The sequence below is a fragment of the Protopterus annectens genome, chromosome 7.part0 (assembly GCF_019279795.1).
Source record: "Protopterus annectens isolate FY-2018-M chromosome 7.part0, PAN1.0, whole genome shotgun sequence".
Lineage (NCBI taxonomy): Eukaryota > Metazoa > Chordata > Ceratodontiformes > Protopteridae > Protopterus > Protopterus annectens.
This window is the reverse complement of record NC_056739.1, coordinates 451,364,054-451,386,496: the sequence shown is the minus strand read 5'-3', so window position 1 is coordinate 451,386,496 and position 22,443 is coordinate 451,364,054. Positions and strand designations below refer to the sequence as shown.

Here is a 22,443-nt window from a genome sequence, read left to right as displayed (position 1 = left end):
AGTTGAGCAGGGAGCTTAATGGCACAGCTAGTTCTTGCTGGAGATGGTGCAGAATACAGCCTGGGATACTGTCATGTCCCAAGGAAGCTGTGTTCTTTGCCTTGGATAGGGTCTTTTAACACTTGAACTACAGAGATGTAAGGTGCAGGACAGGTATCGGGGATGTCGAATGGGTCTTTGGGGGGGGGGTGAAGTTTGTGCTGAATCTATCTGTTAGCAGGTTGGCTAAGTCAACATCAGTGTAAGTGGTACCATTAAGTACTAATTCAGAACAAACATGGGCTTTGCCATCGAGATTCCTGACATAACTGAAGAAGGCTTTGTGGTTTTCTTTTGTTTTAGAGGCTAGTTTCAATTCATAATTGGCTTTGGAGGTTTTCACTAGTGATCTAATTTTCTTGTTGAGGGTGAGGAGGGAGATTTTTCAATTTGGAATTTGTTTCTTTTTACCCTTGGACAACAGTTTCTTCCTTTTGTTGTAAAGTCTGTTGATAGAGGATGTCCACCAGACAGGTTTGTGTTTCCTTGAGGAGCAGCTTTTAGTTCTGCCGAGTACGGCTGAGTCCATGCAGTTGTACAGTTGCTTGTATACTGCACTGGCATACTATTCAGCATAGCTGTCTGCATCCTCTGAGGGGGGCGGTGGTGTGAAGCTGCTGATACCCACCCTTAGGAGGTTGTAGTCAGCGTTTGAGAAGTTTTTAGCCTGTTACGGCTGGGTAGGGCTGGGTGGGACAGAAACTTCAAATCAGACATACCTATGATATGATCTCACCTGGGAAGAACGTACTATAAGAGTGGTGCAGCAGTCACCCATGTTGGTGAGAACCAAGTCCAGACTATTATCTCCCCTTGCGGGGGATCTAGTGTGCTAGAACTGATGAAGTCAAGGAACCGTTGGGTGAGTGCAGTAGTGGAGGAATAGTTCACCCAGTCTATGGTGGGGTAGTTGAAGTCACCATGGATCAGGGTGTTAGGGGGTACCTTGATGGAATCAAGTAGGTCAAGGTGGGAGGAGTGGGTGTCCTGAGTCACGAAGTGGGATCTACAGCTGGCTATAACTTGGATGGGTATCTTGCCAACTGTCAGTTGTACCTGGAGTAATTTCAGTGCATCATGCTGGCAAACCAGTCTGGAGGTGTGCCTGTCCTTAATGAAGATAGAGGCTCCACCACCCTTAGTCTTCTCAACCTCATTTTGGGGTTGGAATGTGTGGAATGAGGTATAGCCTGGTAAGGCAGGTGTGCTCTCTGCAGCCCTAAACCAAGTTTCAGTAACCGCATAGACATTGGCATCGTCCAGTGCAAGGAGAACCTCCAGTGAGTGCATTTTCAGGTTAAGGCTCCTAGCGTTAAGTAGCATGACCTTCAATTTGCTTTTTGACAGATCTTTTATTTTGGAAAATTTGTCTTTGGGACCTTGCCTAAAAAGGCATAATGGGGGATGCAAGAACCTTGGCCAGGATCTGGAATCCCAGGGGTGACAGGTGGAGGCCATCTCTGGCAAAGCATCGAGGCGCATCAACCAAGTCATCTGAAGCAGACCGATACCAGAAACTAACCCAACTGTTGAAGTCAATTCTTTTTTTTTGTTGGTATTGTGGTATCATTCTAGGTGAAGGATGCTGCTTAGTGCTAGGGTCATACCTGCCTGGGACACACTCAGAGCTCAATCATGTCTCTGTTCATATAGTCGAGGGAAGTACATCTCAAGTCACTCACACCAACATGTACAGTGACAGTCATACTTGTACCTGTTGTGGAGAGACTTAATTGAGTGCGTGATGTGGTGGATTCTGGCACCTGACAGACAACTGACTGTGACGTTCTCCTTGTTGAGTCTGGTGAGGGGGGCATTGGTGTGTCTCACAACTGGGTCACCAATGACTAGTATGCTTCAGGGCATTCAGGGTTAGGAAAACAATTAAAATTAGTATTTGATCTTATTTTAGCAGGGTTTGTCAATCTGATTAATGCCAGATCAAGAAATTATCATGTACCCAATTGAGTACTTATTGCTCTTAAAGCTCTATCTTGTACTGACCAATGGAGTGGAACAAGACATTCACTTCTGTAGCAATACGAGAAATTAAGGTGGCGCAGGTTACTGTCCCTTACAGATACGTTTCTGGCCTGGTGCCCTTGACATAGGAGAAAACCCTATGTTTAGTTTGGGGATATCCAAATCTTGTTGGGTGCAGGCTGGAAGACTGACACCTTTGGCCAAGTCCAATATATTATGAATGGTGTCCTACAGATGAATGAATGCTTGGCCATTCGAATTCACTGAGCAGAGGCCCAACTGATCGAATACTCAAGCAATCACAAAATGCCAGCATATTTTGTAGGAGAACACAGTACAGTGAGGACTGAGAATTTACCCTTTTCCCTAAACTGTCCTACATATAGGGGATTGGCTGTCCCCCTGCAAAACACAGTTTATTTTTTAAAGGAGAAGAGCTTTAGTTTTTTTTTTTTAATTCAGTCACTTTACCTTTGTTGCTTTGGGCTTGAATATTCAATGGTTTGATCATGTGTAAGATGAATACAGGGCAACAATCACACTGATGAACCTTAACTATGCTCTTGTTTGTCTGGCTCTAAAACTGGCTACTCTTTGTAGGCTGATGCTACTTGTCTGACAGTGAGTGGTGGTGGCTCAGAAAGCCAATCGGGCAGCAAGAGCTAGTATAGGAAAAATTTGTCCAAGGACCAGTCCCTGTCAAACAACATGCATCCCAAATTATAAACACTGGTAGCAAAGAAGTAGGGATGAAATATCACTAGATTAGACACTGAAGGGCAAGAGACTCACAGATTTTAAATGATGTCTTTAACTCTGGAAAATATAATGGACCACTCTAAGGGACATTGCCCACAATCTATGAGATCAAATTCCTTGACATGAAAGGGAATAGGCCATGCCACTCAAAAGTCCAGATTTATCCCTCATATTTTTGATCTGTTCTTTATATAATTTGCAGTTTTCTGGCAAATTACTAAAGACTGAGGTTAGTAAATAATGACAGATATCTGAATTTCAGACTTCATATCTTTCAAAAAATGCATGCTAACACAACTTTCTGTTTGTGTGTGTGTCTGTACGAGAAATTTTTAAAATGAGTCCCTATTTTTGGGCCTTTATTCCCCATTATATTTGGGTTTGCTCAGATTTCTTGTGCTAAGAAATTGAGAGGTATGGGAATGGCTAACTGAATCAAATCATTTTCAAAGATCTATAAAAGAAACTCCTGCTGGTTTGTGTTTCTTTTCTTTTTTTCAGTAGATTTTACCAGTGTTTGGCAGAAAAACAGTAGATGGTGCTGATGCTTTCATAGATACCAAGTCAGTCAGTGAGGTTTGAGAAAATCATCAAACTGTGGGAATGTAAGAATTGATGCTCTGGGGGATAGTGGGTAAAGCAACATTTTTGCCTGTTGCTCTGCAGAAATATTTACCATTTATTTCTCTAAAGCTAAAAGAAACTCACAGGTGTTGCTTCATCCTCCTCTTCACTACAGCTATCCGATGTTACAGATGGAGGTTTGGTACTCTCTGGCTCCTCCATGACTGTGGAGCTTACAATTGACACTGATGTTACTCTGCCGAACAATTCAACAACTGCGTAGACATTCTGAAAGATAAAAGGTGAGACTGACTTCAGCTCTGAAGACTTCTCAGAAAACTATTCAGTCTAATATTACTTTAAAACTACATAATTCTGCACACATTACATGATGTTAGTATAAACAGATGCTAACTACCTGCAAAACGTCAACTGTTATTCATACCAAGATCTTCATACAATACAGTAACACAGTAAAGACAAACAAGAGTGATCAAAATAGGCTAAAGTTTAAGGAAATAAACATAAATGAAAATTTCCCCAAGTAGATCATCATCAAAAAGGTAAAGTAAATAGACAAACTAAATGCAGACAAATGGCACCATGTAAGCAAAAACTGTAAAGAAGTAGTCTAAAATCTGTGTATTAACCACAGAAATACAGCTAATGATAAAGGATCCCTCCATTTTAGATTTTAGTGAATGCTCCCTAGACTCTTACATTTATACACTTGTACAGAAACACAAACACACACAGACACCTATCTATAATGAATAGATACACATACACGCCTAATTATATATATATATATATATATATATATATATATATATATTGGAATCTGGAAATACTGAAATGTCGAATTTCAGTATCTCGAGACCAAAGTGTCTAACCCGCAGTTGCACGAAACTGCAGAATGTCGAACTCGGAAATGTTGAACCCGCAGTACTTATGGCTTGTTTGGCAAGTGTTATGTTTTTTTGAGGGTTTTGGGGAGGGTTTGTGAGTGTGTTGGGGAGTTTTAGGTGTGGGTTAGGGTAGGTAGGTTACGGTGCGAGTGTGTCAGTATTGAGAGTGGTGGTGTTTGTATGTATGTGATGTGTGTTTGTGCAAGGGGGTGTAGAATGTGTGGTGGTGGGTTTTCTGTCTTTCAGTGTTTAGTATAACCTTGGAGTTAGTAAATATAAGTAGCGGGGGTGTGGGGGGGGTGCAGTCCCCACATGGGGGGTGCAGGGGCTTGGCCCCCCCTGCTTATAGGAAGGATAGTTGTGTGTTTGTTTTGTGTTCGTGTGTGTTGTTTTGCTATTTTGTAGTGTCGGGAGGTAGGTGTATTTGTGGTGTATGTGTGGTGTAGTGTTTTGTTGATCTTTGCGGTTTTGGTTTTTGGGTTTGTGAGTTTTCGGCTTTATAGTCTCGAAATACTGAAATTCGATATTTCAATATTTCGAGATTATAAAGTGAATCCACTGATGTCAGGGAAGAAGCGACAGCAACCGACACCGGACCAAGACTTTGGAACTCTGGCCGACTGCGGGACCGCCTGATGGCAGGATAACCCAAGTGTAATGATTGCAGCAGTGTAACACGATGAACATCACTGTAATATGTGAAAGGACTCACTTTGTACAATAACGTGGAATGGGATTGTAATGAGTGTTGCTGGATAAAAGTCATGGAAAGTCTAAAATGCATCCTAAAGGAGTGAAAACCCGAGCATAAAGCTGAAAGAGTTTGGAAGCACTTAAGTTTGCATCATGACAAAATACTAGTTGTGTGCAAAAAGTTACCTGAAAAGCAAACTTATATCACATGATATCCTTAACCTATCCATAAGGGCAGGCAAGTAAACACATAGTTATACTATTCTAGTCATGTGCTAAACAAGAAATATGTAATACACTAGGCAACTTGTACAAGGCTAAAAATAAGTTCCCTCTCCAGTCAGGATGGGGCAGGTGGTGAAAAATCTTATATAGGGTAGTAGAACATCTGGATGACAGAAAAGGTTGAAAAACTTTAAGCATAGCCTTTCAGAACAAGTAATACTGAACAATTACGACAGCACCAAGTTAATGCTCTCAGACAGGAATCAAAGATAAGCTGCTGGTGTGTCAAATTCAAACTCATTTGGGGTACTAAATGAGAAGTGGAGGCACCCTACAACATTTCGACAAGCTGATATCCTAGCTTACTGGGCAGGGGAGGCAGGCAGACATGAAAATGGAACCCAGTATTATCTGTCTCTTAATCACGGAAGACTCATTCAAATCAGCTTTGGGCATGAAAGAATAAAGTGGATCAAGTCAAGATTAACTATGACAAATTTAAAACTGATAAAAGTCATCTCCTTGGGGTTTAAGCTTGAAATCTGGAACTTGACCACAGTAAGGCCATACATATATCTTCTTTACTGACACCAGACATTAGGAACCTACAGCCCAGTAAGTGGAAGCGGATGGTGAGAAGAAAATTTGTGCTGACCTTATTGATTTTGGACCTTGAAAAAAGAGCCCGAATCCAAGAAATCAAAGGCCAAAGAAAGGCAAGGTCATTGACAGACTGAGATAAGACAGTTTGAAAGTGAAAGACAAGCTCAGACCGACTGATACCAAGCTAGGAATATAAGCCATAATAAATATAATAAATTCAACACCTGGCCTGGAGAACTGGGGTCAATACCAACCCTAGGAAGATCCCAATGGAACATCCTCAAGAACACAAAGGGATAAGCATACAGGTTGAAGTCCAAAAGTTAGATAAATATACAGCCATGACTGAAGCTTAAAAGGGTTGGTGAGAAGGCCAAGCTGAGAAATGCACACAGTTACTTATGAGCCATTTACAACCACAAAATGAATAAATGACCTGTTAGCAAAATTTAAGAGGAGAAAATCAATAATGTATACTCCAAACTGGAAACAGAACCATAAACAAAAGATATGAAAAAAAGAAACCACTAAAAATAAAGATTCTCCTTGTTATGTAGATCCATCTTTTAAAAATCTCCACTCAGTGGTTCACCAAAAAAATAACTGTATTTTTGCAGGAAAAAGCTCAAAAAGAAAAATGACGAACTCTGAGGAGACAGACAGCAGGTAGCCACACTTTCAAATACAGACCTAATGACACTGAAAGAGAATAATCTGCCATTGAAAGTGACCAGGAAACTGGACAAAGGGAAAACTTAAAAATTCTCATGAGACACACTAAAATACAATTGAAGCTCTGAAAAATAGTTGCCTGTGACCAAGTATAGATTTGACTGAACATTGCACATGGCAAGAGAGATCTGGAGAGGGATTGTCCTGTCCTCAGGATTATGGGTAGGGAGAACTTTGACAGTCTGAAAATTTCAGATGCTGAGCAGACCAAGTCCTGCTCGCCTTGAATCCTAAAAGGGAGGTAGATGAAATGATTCTAGCACATGTACTGGATCTTCTTTTTTAATTTCTCCAAATCTTTTGGGTTTCTAATACAATGATGGAATGGACCCCATTCCTAAGTCAAAGTATGATTAAAGTTCATGAAATTAGTATTGTTTCAATCTTTGATGTCAGCCAGTAATGACTCCTCCTGCAATTCATAAGGAGTTACATGTATTGGTAACATATAAGATTGCAGATTCTTTTTATAATACTGGAAATGTCTGGGTATCTTTCTTCCACATTGCTCTCATTTCTGCCTGCAAATCCTGATATTTTATGACTTTGTGTCTCTCTGTACGCAAGACAATGTAGTCACTGGGTGTAGAGATTTCAATTATCAATGCTACTTCTGTCTTCTTTTCATGGACCACTATATCCGGTTTAATTGCATCTACTTTTTGAACGGTTGGTAACGGGTGCTCTCATGTGATGGAGACCATCATTTTCTATGATGCTTTGTGGCTCATGTTTCCAGTGCTTTTCAGCTACTTCAATATTATAATGTTTGTACAACCCCAGTGCAACATTCCTGCCACATTATTATGCCTTCCACTATACAGTCCTTCTGCCACTAGTATATCACAACCAGCAATGAGGTGTGTGACTGTTTCCAAATCTGTTATACAAAACCTATATTTGTCTGTTTCTCCCATGTCCAATGGACTTTCTAAACCAATGTGTACGTAGCCCACTATCTTGGGATGCCAATATTAACCTTTCATGTTTTGGTTTGAATTCGTCTCTCCCTAACCATTCCTGTGTTCAATCCTGATCAACATGAGGTTCTTCCAGGAGTTTTCTATACTTACAACTATCAACACCTTTTGGGGCCAGTCAGTCACTCCAAAACTAAGTTAGGACAGGAAGAGCAAACTGGTTTATAGCTTGAATTTTGTTCCTAGATGTCAACGCTGTTTTCAGGATTAATTTAAGTCTTCAAGTCTTCTAAAAATTCCTACTACGTTTTATTTGCATTTGTTGATGTTTTGCTGTTGATCCTTCATCAATTTCCAAATATTTATACATTCCCTCTTTTGTATAAAATTCTTGTCCCACACCAATGTTTTCTTGGTGCTGCAGCTTTCGTGATTTAAAGGTTGCTTCTGTACATTTATTAAAACCAAATGACATTCCTGTATTATCTGAAAACATTTTGACTACTTGCAGTTGTGCTTTCAGTTCCTCCTATGATGAGATATACAGTTTTAAATCATCAACAAAGAGAATATGAGAAGTCTACATTTTATTGCCTTCTGGGAGCCAAATTATAGCCATGACCTAATCTGTTAAGGAGACAGCTTAATGGGTTAAGGGCAATGGTGATATAGAGTTATCCTGGAATATCCCCCTTTGGATTTTTATCCCTGGAATAATAATGTGCCCTTTATCATGGCTTAACTGCAAAGTGGTTTGCCACTGTTTCATGGTTGCTGTGATGTAGTTTATCAGTGTAGGGTGTATCTTATACATTTTAAGCACTCTTTTATCCATGAATGTGGGATACTGTCAAATGCTTTTTGGTAGTCAATCCATGCCATATTTAGATTATTCCCCCTTTTACAGTTCTCCGCTATGATTTTATTTAATAACAAATGATCCTTTGTTCAGTATGACTATTTTACTGCCCTTTTGTTCTATTGCCATAATGGAATTTTCTTCTAAATGATTATAAACCCTATCGGCATCAATTCCAGTGTACAGTTTATACATCGTTGGAAAGCAAGTTTTTGGTCTATAATTTTTAGGTTAGGTTGCAGTTTCACTGTTAAGTAGGAGCATTGTTTTTTCCTGTTGTTAGCCTGTGTGGTGTCTGTTTGGGGTGTGCATATAAATAGTTCTTACTCATGGCTAAATCTTTGTGCAAAGATGTTAATACTTTTAACCAAAAGGTAGGTACTGCATCTGGGCCTGGGGTTTTCCAGTTAGAGGCTTTTCTTAACTTTGTTTCAATCCCTCTGGCTGTTACTTCTTCCCATTTCATATTCTGTACCTTTAAACTTCTTATTCTTTCAACTTCTTCTTCTATCCATTTAGCATCTTTGTTACGTTCCACAGGATCTTCATAAATAATTCCCCAAAATGTATATATTTCTTCTTTTTATTGGTGGCATTTCAATTCCTTTTACCCTGCTTCTCAACTCTTTATAAAACGTTTTAGGGTCATCAATAAATTGCTTATTTTGTACTTTTCCTTTATATTTATCTGTGAATCTTCTAAGGTTTTCTGCCTGTGCTGATATTTTTAGTTTATTTGCAATAGTGCATGATAAATCCTGATCCGTTATAATACTGCACATTGCTTTTATCACATCTATCTTTGAGAATTTTTGTTGATCTGTTCCCTCTTTTATACTCTTCTAACAGTGACACTTCTTGTCTTAATTGCTTTATAGTTTTCTCTATTTGATACTTCCATGATGGTATTCGATTTTTGCTTTTCCTTTCCCTTAATACCCTGTATTCTTGTGGTAGAATTTTATCTGCTATTAATTTAGCTGCACACTAATATATCCTGCTGACTTCTGTTATATCACATGGATCTCTATGAACAGTCCTAATTACTGTGTTATCAAACTTATAAATTTTTTGGTTTTACTGACCTTCTGCAGTCTATTTCTTTCATTGATCTTAATATGTCTATCACTAAAAAATCAAGCAACTCTTCTCTTAGCTCATTTTCTGCTAAACTGAGGGCACATTCTGTTCTCCATTTTCTGCAGGCATTCTATAGAAAGTTCTATAGCACATTCTCTTCATAGATCCATAGGTTCATAGATTAGTACTAGGCTAACTGCCCTTGTGAGCCATTTTAAGCCTAGCCTATTACCCCACGTGAGAATCAATCCCTGCACCTTGTGTTTGCAAGGTAAAAACCTTAACCATTATGGCAACCTCCCACCCAAGGCTGAAAAGGGCCCTTGGACCAATGCACTTACTCAGGCATTACTTAATAAAAAAAATATTTACAGCTTTATACATATATTTACAGATATGTGCTAGGCTTATCTTACAAAAAAAGTTAAAACCAACGAGTTTATGGTATGCTCAAACTGTGCTGAGTTAGCTGCTAAAAATTCAATCTGTGCTTGTAGTAGACAGACAATAAAGCCTATTCTTATGAACCTCCTTACTACTCCTCCCTCTTCAAAGCCTTATGTAATTTTCATCCTTTCAACCCTGCATATTTTCAGAAGAACTGTCCCAAAACCATCAATAGTCAAAACAAGCAAAAGCTGTTACACAGAAAAGCTTGTAGCTTTAAAAGCTGTTGAAGTTTTGATGCAATTTTCTGGACACATGGTTGGCATAATTATCTGTAAAACACCCTTAAATCATGGTTCCACCCACAAAGGCAACATAGCATCTGTACCTTGAATTCCACCAAAAAAATTATTAGATGGGTAATTACGAATTTACTCCAAGGCAGACTGGCATGGCACTCCTCAAGAAAGGAAGTATGAGGGTAATGGCAAAGCGTAAATGGTCACAAGACTAAATGGGTTTGCAATATCTATGAAAATAATACTGCTATGGGACCACACAACATATCGGGCTGCATTCTCATTACTGCCAAGTACGCACTTTCTTACCCTCTAATTAAACTGTTCAACTTCACACTATCAATAAGGTTTGTGCCATGGAATGTGTCATAGCATACCTCATTTCTGTAGAAAAAGACAACTTAACTGATCTAGATCTCAAATCAGTTTGGTGTTATGAAGGTGAGATCTTGTCTCCTGAACCAAGTTTTCTTTGAAAACTTCATGGAGGCTGCAGACAGTAGTCACTCTGTGAAAACTGCTTAGAGTTTTACCCATGCTGGTACTGTTAAACAATTTCACAAACGTATTCCCCTGGATTGCTAACAATCTAGTCAACAGATCTAGGTATTGTTAAAAAAATAGACAAACAAAGTAAACCCCCTGTGTTATCCCCCCAGATTACAAATGGGCTACCAAACAGATGCCATGCTATGAAAGTTGCTGGTATCATCTTTGAATGTAAAATTTTAACTAGTGGAGAATCAAAGTGAACAGTGCTGTTTGTTTTGAAGACAAAGTCCAATTTCCCATAAACATGGTTTACCAAGTTTGCTGATGACTGCAACCTAAGCATTCTTATCCACGGATATGGCTGAGCAGGGCTGGAATATGCGCATACTGGTATACTGAAAATGGTCTCAAGTTAAACACAAAAAAGTGCAGTATTGTACCATTTGGCACAAATGCTGTTCCTACCTCAGGGGTTAAAATGTACTCCTTCAACCAAAATGGTCTGAAGTGACCTGGGTACATTATGAGGACAATTCTCTCTCATCTAAACATCACTTTAACTTTGCTCTGAAAATCCCCTATCTGGCCCAGTTTATTGTCAAGAGAATATCTTTAAGAACCAAACTTGTCATCCTGCCACTGTACTCTTCCCTTACTAGACCTATCACTGAGTACAGTGCTCCCATTGATATTTATAACTCAAACCACATCACTCGGCTAGAAAGGCCCCAAAGATACCTTATCAAGAAAATAAAGGCCTTAAATCCTTCCATTATCCTGAAAGATTAGCACAACTCTAATTATATTCCGAATCTTTCAGGATGTTCTTAGATGACCAGTGATTCATTTTTCCAGCCATGAAAACAGTTACATCTGACTTCCTGCATCTTTGCAAAAATCAGAGAATCTACAAATATACACACCAGGGACTTAAATATACAAGACTAACTGGAAAGAGAGAGGTTCCTGTCTAAATGTCTTCCCAACCTATGGAATAGGCACCTAGTACAGGTCAAGCTAAGCACTACTTTGATTACCTTTAAGGCTAGTCTTGATGACTGGATAGGACAACACAAATTTACACCAAGACTGGGAAGTAAACACTATTAAGGAAGCACAAACTGTTAAGTTTAACTTAAATGTGTATACAGCTAGGACTCTTATGGTCCTTGTAATTGTTTGCCTTGAATTGTTCCTCTATGTGCCAGCCAATGAGTACATGAATGATTCTCCCTCCCATCTATAAAGGGCATGGCTTCTCTCGACAACCACAGAAAGAAACTGTACGGGAAAGGAGGAGCATGACGAAAACAAAAAACGTAGTTCAACTGTACCAACTTCAAAAAATAAAATCATCCCAAAACACACATTTCATTAAACATAATACAGAACATGCTCTCAAGTGACAATTACTTCAAGGTAAAACTATCCACGGGGAATTCAAGACTTCTATGCAACCTTAATGGCTATTCCTTTCCTAACAGGGGCTTAACTGAAACAAAAATAAACCAAAGATCCAGGAGACATGTATGACTCAAGCAGAGTCAGCCAACTGTGTTCATGAAGCACCAACAAATTAAGTTGACTCCCCTCTTGTATTGTATTAAAACTTCCACAACTCCATAAGGCAAAATGACATCTAAGATCAGTATCCATTACATGTTTTTTCATAAAGCACACAGTCTCACCTTAAACATTAAAGGACCAGTATAATCCTGGGGGGTAAAAGTAAGCCACGATGGTTATGATGGTTTAAAAACATAACGGATATACAAAGAAAAATGCATGAACATTTGAAAACTGCGCCCCTTCATTTGGGGAGAATGCGAAGAAAGGATAAGACAAGATGGCTCTCAAGATGTACAATGAAAATGAGAAGTTTCTTTTTTCATCTATACTATCAGAATTCTTTTTTCACACTCAGATAAATAATGTAAATGAGTTCTGATGAACAAAAATAATGGGTAATAAAAAAGTTTAACTTACAGTTATGAGAACACTGTGGAATGATCATTGCAATGCTAAAATACTCAAAACAGATTCCACACCTCAGTAGGTCACCTAATGCTTGTTGTTTATATTTTCGCACTTCCTCAGATGCTTCTTTTTTGAACAGATCAAAGTTTCTTCATCTAGATGCTGTTTTTTCACATATCTGTTGTATTAACGAATACAATTTTTTATTTGAAGCTTCTGACAGTTTTTCTTGTGGAAACATTTTCCTCTCCTCTAATTTCTCTCTTAATCATTCTGCATATCTTGTGTATGGAAATTTTGGGCTTTTTGCATAATAGTAACAATACATAATTTCTTTCTTATCCTCAACAGTCCACTTTATCATCTTTATGGCTCTTCTTTGGCCTAACATGGACTACTACTTCCTTCTACAACAGGGGGCCATCCTCTCCCTGGGCCTCACCTGGCCCCATTGTAGGAATGTTTCCGTATTTTCAGGATTCTACACTGTCATCGTTTCCAGTCCTGGCACGAGTGTGGCTACCAGGCTTGGGCACTTTTTTATCCTGGGTCTTATGCACCCAGCTCTCGGTTTTAATTTTTAATATACTTCTGTCCATGATATATGCTATATAAATACAGTCTATGTATCAGTGTAGTCTTTGTGAGATTTTGTGAAAAACAGGGTCCACCTCGTTAAGGTACTCACCAAAACATGAGGATGAATTTAATTTCAGCAATAATACTCTCCTTTATTTGCTGACTTATCTCTCCATTCAAACCCCTTTCTTCCTGTGTGACTTTGCTAAAGGAATCAAAGGATAACTCATGCCATATTTCCCAGGACTTTGAGGTAGACATTCAAAGATATCAAACTTCTGATGACCAGATGGTGAAAGAAACTCACCAAAAAGATGGCTTATCCCTTTGGCAGACATTCTCTGCTTTCCATCACGATTAGCGTTGCTGCCAAAAAAGCCTCATTTGTATCTAGGGTCAGGCATTTTCTGGAGAAAATTATGGAGAACACCTGCTTCTGAAGGCAGTCCCTTGTGATAAACAACTTTTCCTGAAACTCTTCTTTTGTTAGGGTCTAAAGGAAGTACTCATCCACACAAGGATAAATACATAACCCACATTGTCTTCGGATAGGCCATCATGGCTGCCAGACCCTATGGGAATACTCTGGGCACAGCAGAACCCACAAAAGGAAATGTAAACTGGAAATAGTGGTCTCTTGCCCTGAACCGGAGATGGCTTTGCTTTTTTTCACATATCAATACTTGGAGGCATGCATCCTTTAGATTCAATGTCACCAGGAATGGTTTGGGGAACAGACGTGTAAGGGTGTACTGAAGGGTAAGCATTTTGAATCCAGTTACCTTCAAAGACAGGATGAGCCTTGAACGGTATAACAATCTGCCTCATAGGTCAGTCAGTCTCCTTGAATGCTGCATCATCTGTGTCATTGTCAAACTTAACCATGTGCTTCCCCATGGAGCTATTTGGGCAAGCATTACAGTTTATATCTTCAGTGTTTTATCCTGAGTTCTCCCACTTAAATCCTGTACCTGTTTAAGGACCTTGCATTGACATCTGGCTATGTGAATCTAGCAATTTATAGCCCTCAAAGCCAAAGTGTTTTTGTGTGTGTGTGTGTGTATATATATGGCTGGCAATGGTTAGCATCAGAAAACACCCTGGAAAAAAAAAACTGTGCAAGTATCAAAAAAGACCTGACACATTCAATGTTAACACTGTCCGAGTGTGGTGCATGATGTCACAGCATGTGCCAGAATATGGCTTTTGAACCACCAGATCATGTGAGTTTCAGAATAAACAGCTGAACTAATGAGGGAGAAAGGATAATGCCTTACACAAACCCATACGAAAGATTTCAGTTATGCCAGTCAAGGCCACCTAGTCTATCTATCCTCTAACCTCATTTAGCTCACTAACATCTGTAGAAGCTGGTTTGACAAATCACGGCACCCAAATGCTCCTATTCTCCCACCCATAAAAACATTCTTTCCTGCTACCTGATTCCAGTTTTAAGTTCCCAGCTTACCTTTGAAACTCCTGTAGCAGCTGGTCCCATATCCTCCCCATCAATGAGAATATGCATTGTGTCATCTCCACAGCGTTTAACACCAACTCGGTTACCAACCTAAATGACATAAATAATGAAACTCAGTGCAAAACAATAGCAACACAAGTACTAAGCAACGATTTATCATTCATGACTAAAACCTTATATAAAAACAACACAACTTATTACTGCACACTAGCGAAACCTGAAATTTATAATACAATTAATATAGTCAGAACATTATCTTCTGTCAGTGGTTATGACAGAACTGAGTACTATAAAATGGTTAAACTTAAGATTTTATGTCATTATCCAGGTGCAGCCTTTTGCAAACACCCACTGCATTTAATGAAAATTTCATTAGAACCTCACAATGTCTTTAATGAAAAGACTTAATTCGGAATGTGCAAGCTCAAATAGCATTGAGTCTGATAACTCTTTTTTTCTCCTTATTTCTAAATATTTGTACCATACTTGCTTAACTACATAAAAAGGTATCTATTTACTTAATGGCCAACTGCATCTGGATTCTTTAACATGTCTATTTACAGTGAAAATATGGTCTTGCTTTTGAGACAGGTCTTTCTTTAAAAGTGAAGAAACAACCTGAGGAGTCTACCTCTGCAACTCTCAGCTATTACATTTCCAAAACTGTCTACATCCATGTGGCACTTGACAGTGCTCACCTTCCTTGGAACTTCAGCTTCAATACATCTGCCTTCTGCAAATGTGGGAAATTCCATTTATAAATTCAGACCTATATATACTAAACTAACAACCACAAGGGCCTTTACAAGCCTAGTGAAGCTTCGCAAATGTAGCCAGTAATTTTTTTTTTGATGCCCCTGAAGTTACTTGTAGGGGTATATTTTTAATGGCTACATGTAAGCTAGGGCAGGGTTGGTCAAGCATTTACAGATTGCCTCTGTCCATTAGAGACTCAGGTGCTAGACTTGTGTAAATTTCTGATTTCTGATCCACTGGTTCAGGTTATGCTTGAATATTGTTGGGAAGAGCTCTGCTTCACCTAGATGGGAAGCCTGTTCCAGAGAAGGGGAAATCTCTTAGACACTTAACTACACGTCCAACAAGTCCTGCATATGTCACAGGCAAGATTTAAAAGACTCTGGACTGGGTAATTCTGATGCTACTTGTTTTACAATATGGAAAATGTCCATCAGAGTGGGATCCAGTGTTGCTTTGTATGCCAGGCAAAGAATGCCCCTCAACAATCTCTAGGAGACAGTAGAAGGGATAGGGTTTTGAGGCGACCCTCAAAGGACATACTGTTTATGCCCTGTATTCTTTTTATGCGGAACCTCTGTGGATGTTCCAGTTATTTCAAGTGCCTGGTCAGGTACATATAAAAGAGGGTTGTTATACTCAATGAATGGGTCTGGTAAGGGCCGAATACAATGTAACAATGACTTCCTTGGTCCTGGATGCCTACTCTTGACTATAAGTTGTGCAACATAGAATGATTTCCATACTACCTTATAAAAGTGTTGGTTGAAAGGCAGTTTATGGTCTACTTATGTCCCCAAACCCCTGACTAGTGTGTCTACTCTGAGGTTGCATTGTCAATGAGGTAGTTTCCTGGAGTAGTCGACTTTCCAAAGGCGATTACTATGCATTTTTTTGGCACTGAGTTTTAAACCATGGTTCTGGTACCAGTTACTTGCCTGTGTTAGCCCTTCCTGCAGGATGTTAGTGTTTTTAGGGGATTTTATAACTTCTCCTAGTTAGCAATCAACAACAAACTTGGTCAGCCAGAGGCCTTTAATGCTGGCCTTGACTTTTGAGACGTAGATGCCAAAAAGGAGTGGGCCCAGCACAGAACCCTGAGGGACTCCGCTAGTGACTGGTCTCTTTGTGGTGATGGACTTCCCTTACCTAACTTCTTGGGTCCTGAGTGCCTACTAGGTATCCAGCGTGTAAAATAGGGATTTACGCCAAATCCCGTGAACTTGTTTATAATGCCAGAGCATGGTATTGTGCCAAATGCCTTGGCCAGATCACAATAGGCAGTATGCATTATTTTCTCCCTCATCCATTGCCTTGGTGACCTTCTCACAGAAGTCTACCATGCCAAGTAAGCATGACCTTGCCTTAGCCAAACAAAACTGGGTTGGATCCAGTGTCTGAAGATTTCCTATGTCATTTATCATTTACCCAATAACTCTTTCCATGTCTTTGCATGTCACACTTATAGGTCTGTAGTTTCTGAGATCTGTAGATAACACCACCCTTCTGTAGTCATGCTGCATGAAGCCTGACTGAAGGCTATGGTTGAAATATTACTCCAGTGGAGCTGACAGATCATATTTCATGTTATGTAAGAGGTATCCTGGGATATTATCAGGACCCATTAGCAGTGTTCTTGGCCTTCATGAGTGCATTTAGGACCTGCTCCCTAGTGAGAGTTGGGTGAATGATGTTTGATATGATGGCCAGGGGGGTGGGGGGAGTAAAACTGGAGCTGAATTTGATGGCTCCATTTATTAGTTCTGGACTTTGATGTACACTGCCTTTAAAGTTGCAGATATAGCTGTAAGAAAGCCTTATTACTGTCCTTGGCTCGGGGCGGCTATTCTTACCTCACAAGGACCAGGTCCAAATTGTTTGCACTCCAAGTGGGCATGCAGACTATCTGATCCAGAATGTTTGTGTTTATAAACATCAAGGAATCTCTGGGCCTGCCCATTAGGGGCTGTGTGTGAATCCCAGTTTATAGTGGGGTAGTCAAAGTCACCCATGAAAAAAGTAGTGAGTTGAATGGCGCGTGTCTCCACTAAGTACTGGAGAAAGCCAATATCAAGGGCCTCGGCTAACCAGGCTTCTAGTTGACTGCCAACTGGGAGCAGTCATTGAACCCCCTCCAATGAGAACACACTTCAGGAATGTCTAACACAGACAAATGCTTGGTGCCAAAGCCATGGCTTAACACTCAATACTAAGAAATGCTTTTTAGTACCTTTTAGGATGTCAGCCACTCTGGGTAACTATGTAATTAATAAAACACCCCTAAACGTTGATTCACTAGTCATGGATCCGGTGACTCATGTAGATAGTAATCTAGCCTTTGACCAACATATGTCCACGGTATCAAGAAAATCCTTCTGTGTTGCTTAACTTATAAACAAGGGCATAGCATCTAGGTCCAGAGAGGTCATCATACCACTGTACTCAACCCTCATCAGACCCATCATGGAGTATAATGCCCCCTTTGGTATTTACCTGATCAGACACATGCAGCAACTGAACATCCACAAAGGTTCCTTACAAAAAGTGCGATGTCCTACACTGATCGCCTTCAAAGCCCTATCTCTTTCACAGTACCATACAGACTTCTGAGAGGTGATCTTTGCCTGGCACAGAAGGCATCCCTGGACCATGTTTTGATGAACCTTTTGCACATCTGCAAAACAGCATCAGAACTACTAGACTGAAAGACCTACATTTTGCTTACAACACAAACAGACATGTTGGAAAAACAGACATGTTGGAAAGACAGACATGTTTCTCAGAGAATTCTCATTCTCTGGAATAGGCTCCCCAACCATGTGAAGCAGAGTTTCTCCCTTTCCCTATTTAAGTGCAACTTAGACCAATGGATGGGTAATTGGAAATTCAGCCCTGGTCTGCCACCTATGTCTCTAATGTACAGACATAGCCGGGGTTAGGCATCCGCCAAACCCGCGGCCGTGGGAGGCCCCTGACTATCTCCAGGTTTCTTTTTCCTCCTTGCTGCCTGCACCGTGATTCGCGCATCAAAATATTTTTTTCCCCTTCCTTGACTATAACTGTCTGTGACATCAGCTAAAAGCTGCACTCCATCAGGTCTGCTTCACTGAAGCAAGGACCTGATTGACTGCAGCAGCCAGGAATGAGATGCCTTGTAAGGAAGACTAAAGGTAGCTTACTTATGATGAACCTATACCACATTTTTATGAAGTTAACGTAATGTTCTATGTTTTTTTAAAACACAACAATGTCAATATTATTAAAAATTCTGATTACATACATGCTGCTGTTGACAACTTCAATACAAAGTTGTTTGCCAGCAGCAACCTCTGCATTAGAATGTTTCTCTTTAATTTGGAACTATTCAGATGACTTACCTCTGCAGACTGTGTAAATTGACTTAGCATCATAGCTTTCAGCTGTCCAGATCTTTGCAGACTGTCCAGATTTTTTACTCATATTTTATGGTCTATTTCTCATAAAATTGTAGTTTTCTGGAAAATCACTGGCAAATCATCGAGGACTGAAGTCAGAAAATAATGGTAGACATTTGATTTTCAGAATTCATATCCTTAAGAAAATTCATACTAATGAAAACCCTGTTATTCTATCAACTTTCTAAGTTTGTAAGAGCAATATTTAAAAAGTGTCCCTCTATTTTTGGACCTCTGTCCCCCCATTGCGAGGTATGCTTAGCATGTATTAGGAGGTGGTTGATAACACATGCAGTGGTACAGCGGTTTGTGTTGTCGCCTCACAGCAAGAAGTTCTCTGGTTCAATTCTCAGCTGGGATGCATTCTGTATGGAGTCTGCGTTTCCTCCCTGTGTTTGTGTGGGTTTCCTCTGGGTGCTCCAGTTTTCTCTCACATTTACAAAAACATGCGTTTGGAGCATTTCTCCCCGGGCCTCTACTGAAAACTGGCTCATTTCAAGTCGAACTTTCCTGGTAAACAAAATGATAAAAATAAAAATCTTACAAGTACTTTTCTGTGTTGAGTCTGCATGTCCTCCCTGCTTTCATGTGGGTTTTCTCTGGGTGCTCCAGTTTTCTCCCACATTTACAAAGACATGTGTTTGAAGCGTTTCTCCCTGGGTCTCCTCTTAAAACTGGCTTGTTCCAAGTTGGACTTTCCCAATAAACAAAATGTTAAATAAAAATTAAACAATCATCTTACAAGTACTATTCTATTTAAAACTGTGTTACACATGGCTGGATTTTATGGTATGGTGCTAGTAATCTTTATACAATTTCATGTAGTTTATCCAAAGCTATCAGTAAGTACATTCAGTTTATTTCTTTATAACAATAATGGGTGTACGCAGTCAACAAATTGGTTACAGTTATGGGGGATCTCTGTGGGTGAAAGTACCTTATGCGCCTATCTGGTAATCTGTAAACAGTCAATAATCTAGGTTTGCAGGACTAGTGTACGTGTGTGAGAGAGAGACAGAGAGAGAACTAAACTGGAATACTTTGGCTACTGAGTCTGTGTGAAACAAATTTGAAATATGTGACATCATTATTATTATTGTTGTTAGTTTCTTGTCACAGACATTTGAGAATAACGTAGTACACAATAATGCTATAATTGCTGGGTTTGTTGGATGTCTGTGGATATAAATGTACACATGATCCACCACTGCCCAGATGCATTTTAAATGAATGCGAATTTGAAGGGAAGAGTTCACTGTTCCTCATTTCAAGACTGTCTTTAATGTGAAACTATTATGTTTGGTTATCTTTAGCAAAAAGCCATCAGAGCTTGTGCTGTAAAATCTGAAATACAGGTTTTAAACCAAATCTATGCAAGCATTGTAAAAGTAAAGAAAAAATAGTATGCACACTGACAGGTTTGAACAGTGTTTATGGTAAGTGGGTAGAGACAGCCAAGCAATGGGACACTAGAATGGTTATGGGGGGATCCCTTGTCCATTACTCTGCCCAAGACTCCATGACCTGGCTTTGCTCACAGACCTCAGAGGGGTACAAAGAAATGTACTACAGCTTGTAGGGGCAGTGTACTGTCTAGGAGCAACAAAGGGGAATACATAACTGTAGTCATTACTTTTTAATTTTCCTAACAATCACAAATCAGACGTGTATAGGTGGCTGCCTTGGTGAAAGGGGTGAAGAGTGAGGAGGTGTGCTGTGTGTATGTATGAAAGCAGTCGACTGAAATGCATGATTGTGACCTTTTGAACCTTTGCTTTCATCCCAATCTAGCACAGGAGGAATACAGAGGAAAACTGTCTCTGGTTTTTTTTTTTTTTTTTTTTTGGGGTGGGGGGTGGGCAGGGCCGGCTTTTGGTCAACTGGTGCCCTAAGCAAAAGGGCTCCACAGCCTCCCCCACACTACTCACTGCCCAGTCTTAGTCTACCTACATCATCCAGATTACATTTTTCTTCCTTTTTCTCACAGTTTGTCTTACTCTTCTGTTTTTCCTGTATTCCTTCAACAAGTTTTAAAGAAAAGTACATGATAGAAAAGAAACCAACAAGTAAATCCAAAAAAAACGGAATGGAGTCCACTGGCAAGTATATACCAAAGCGGAATGGTAAAAAAGTACAGTTTTGTACCTACCATAAATGTAGATGTCCGAACAGGATAGCATCTGCAGTCCTTACAAATGGGGTTGTCCTGTCGTCAGGCAGCCCTTCGGTCGGCCGGATTCCAAAGTCTGGGTCTGGCCTCGGCTGGTGTCGCACTTCACCTGACGTCATCACTGCAGGTCTTCGGGTATAAAGGCATCAGCCGACGCCATTTTCCTCAGTGTTTCTTGCCCCAGATGCCAGTTGCCCTCTTGGATAGCTAAATTTTTGGATAAATGCCAATGTTTCCAAAAAGGTAGAAGGCAAACACAAAAAATAAGCATGTATGTACATATATACAAACAAATACACCATGAGAGATCCCCCCCCCCAGCTAGCTATTAGGTGGGCAAATACCCTAGGAGTACCACAGAGGGGAAGGAGGGTGGGTAATCCTGACTGCAGATGCTATCCTGTTCGGACATCTACATTTATGGTAGGTACAAAACTGTACTATGTTCTTCAAGGATGCATCTGCAGTCCTTACAAATGGGTAGAATACCATAGCTAAACTAGGGGAGGAGGAAGAAGAAATTATGGTGTAGTTAGGATCCCTTGCAAAACAGCAGTGGCAAACCCTGCTCGGGATCTAGAGTATAGAGGTAAGTTATAATGCTTGGCAAATGTATGCACGGAGGTCCAAGTAGCAGCCTCTATAATGTCCTTGGTAGCCACTCCTCGTAAGAAAGCTGTGGTAGTGGCTGTAGCCCTTGTAGAATGAGGCCTTATGTTCTGTGGAATTTGCTTTCCATGGTAGGAGTAACAGAATCTTATGCAATTTCCTATCCACTTGGAGATTGTCTGTTTGGAAATTGCTTTTCCTTCCCTTCCTGTTGCATATGCTACTAGAAGCTGGTCAGTTTTTCTATTGCCCTTGGTTCTGTCCAGGTAGTAGCGCAACTGTCTATGTACATCCAAGGTATGCAGCAGTCTTTCCCCCCTGTTCTGTGGATTGGGAAAGAAGGTAGGTAGGTGGATTGCCTGGTTTAGAGACACTCTGGATACCACCTTAGGCATAAATGTAGGATTAGTTCTCATGGACACTCTATCTTGATGGAAGATTAGGAAGGGTTGTACTGCCATTAAAGCCTGTAGTTCCGAAACCCTTCTTGCTGAAGTAATTGCCAGTAGGAAAGCAGTTTTCCAGGACAGGTGTTGAAGATCTGCTGTTGCTGCTGGTTCGAATGGAGGGAGTGTCAATTTTTCTAGCACAAAGTTCAAGTCCCATGCTGGTAATGGTGGTTTCCTAGGAGGTTTTACATTCTTAATTCCTCTCAGAAACTGCCTGAGTAGAGGATGTGAGAAGACAGGGGGATCGAAGCTGTATTCTGCAGAAATAGCTGATGCATGTATCTTGATGGAGGAATAGGACAGGCCTGTATGGAGAAGCTCTGCCAAATACTCCAGGATGTTGGCCATATCTACCTTTGACACATCTTTCCCTCTTTCAGTACTCCAAATGACAAACCTTTTCCATTTTCCTGCATAGTTCCTTCTTGTTGAAGGTCTGCGGGCCTCAA

At 40.1% G+C, this 22,443-nt stretch overlaps 1 protein-coding gene across 1 annotated transcript in view; it reads right to left on the bottom strand.

The window, feature by feature from the left end:
* Positions 1 to 22,443, bottom strand: part of NEURL4 (neuralized E3 ubiquitin protein ligase 4) — a 1,403,612-nt gene that overhangs the window by 561,087 nt on the left and 820,082 nt on the right. The window contains exons 19-20 of the mRNA XM_044076219.1: positions 14,568 to 14,666; positions 3,490 to 3,633 (exon numbers count right to left, since the gene is read on the bottom strand). Of these exons, the coding sequence (XP_043932154.1) occupies positions 3,490 to 3,633; positions 14,568 to 14,666 (243 nt within the window). The remainder of the gene's footprint in view (positions 1 to 3,489; positions 3,634 to 14,567; positions 14,667 to 22,443) is intronic.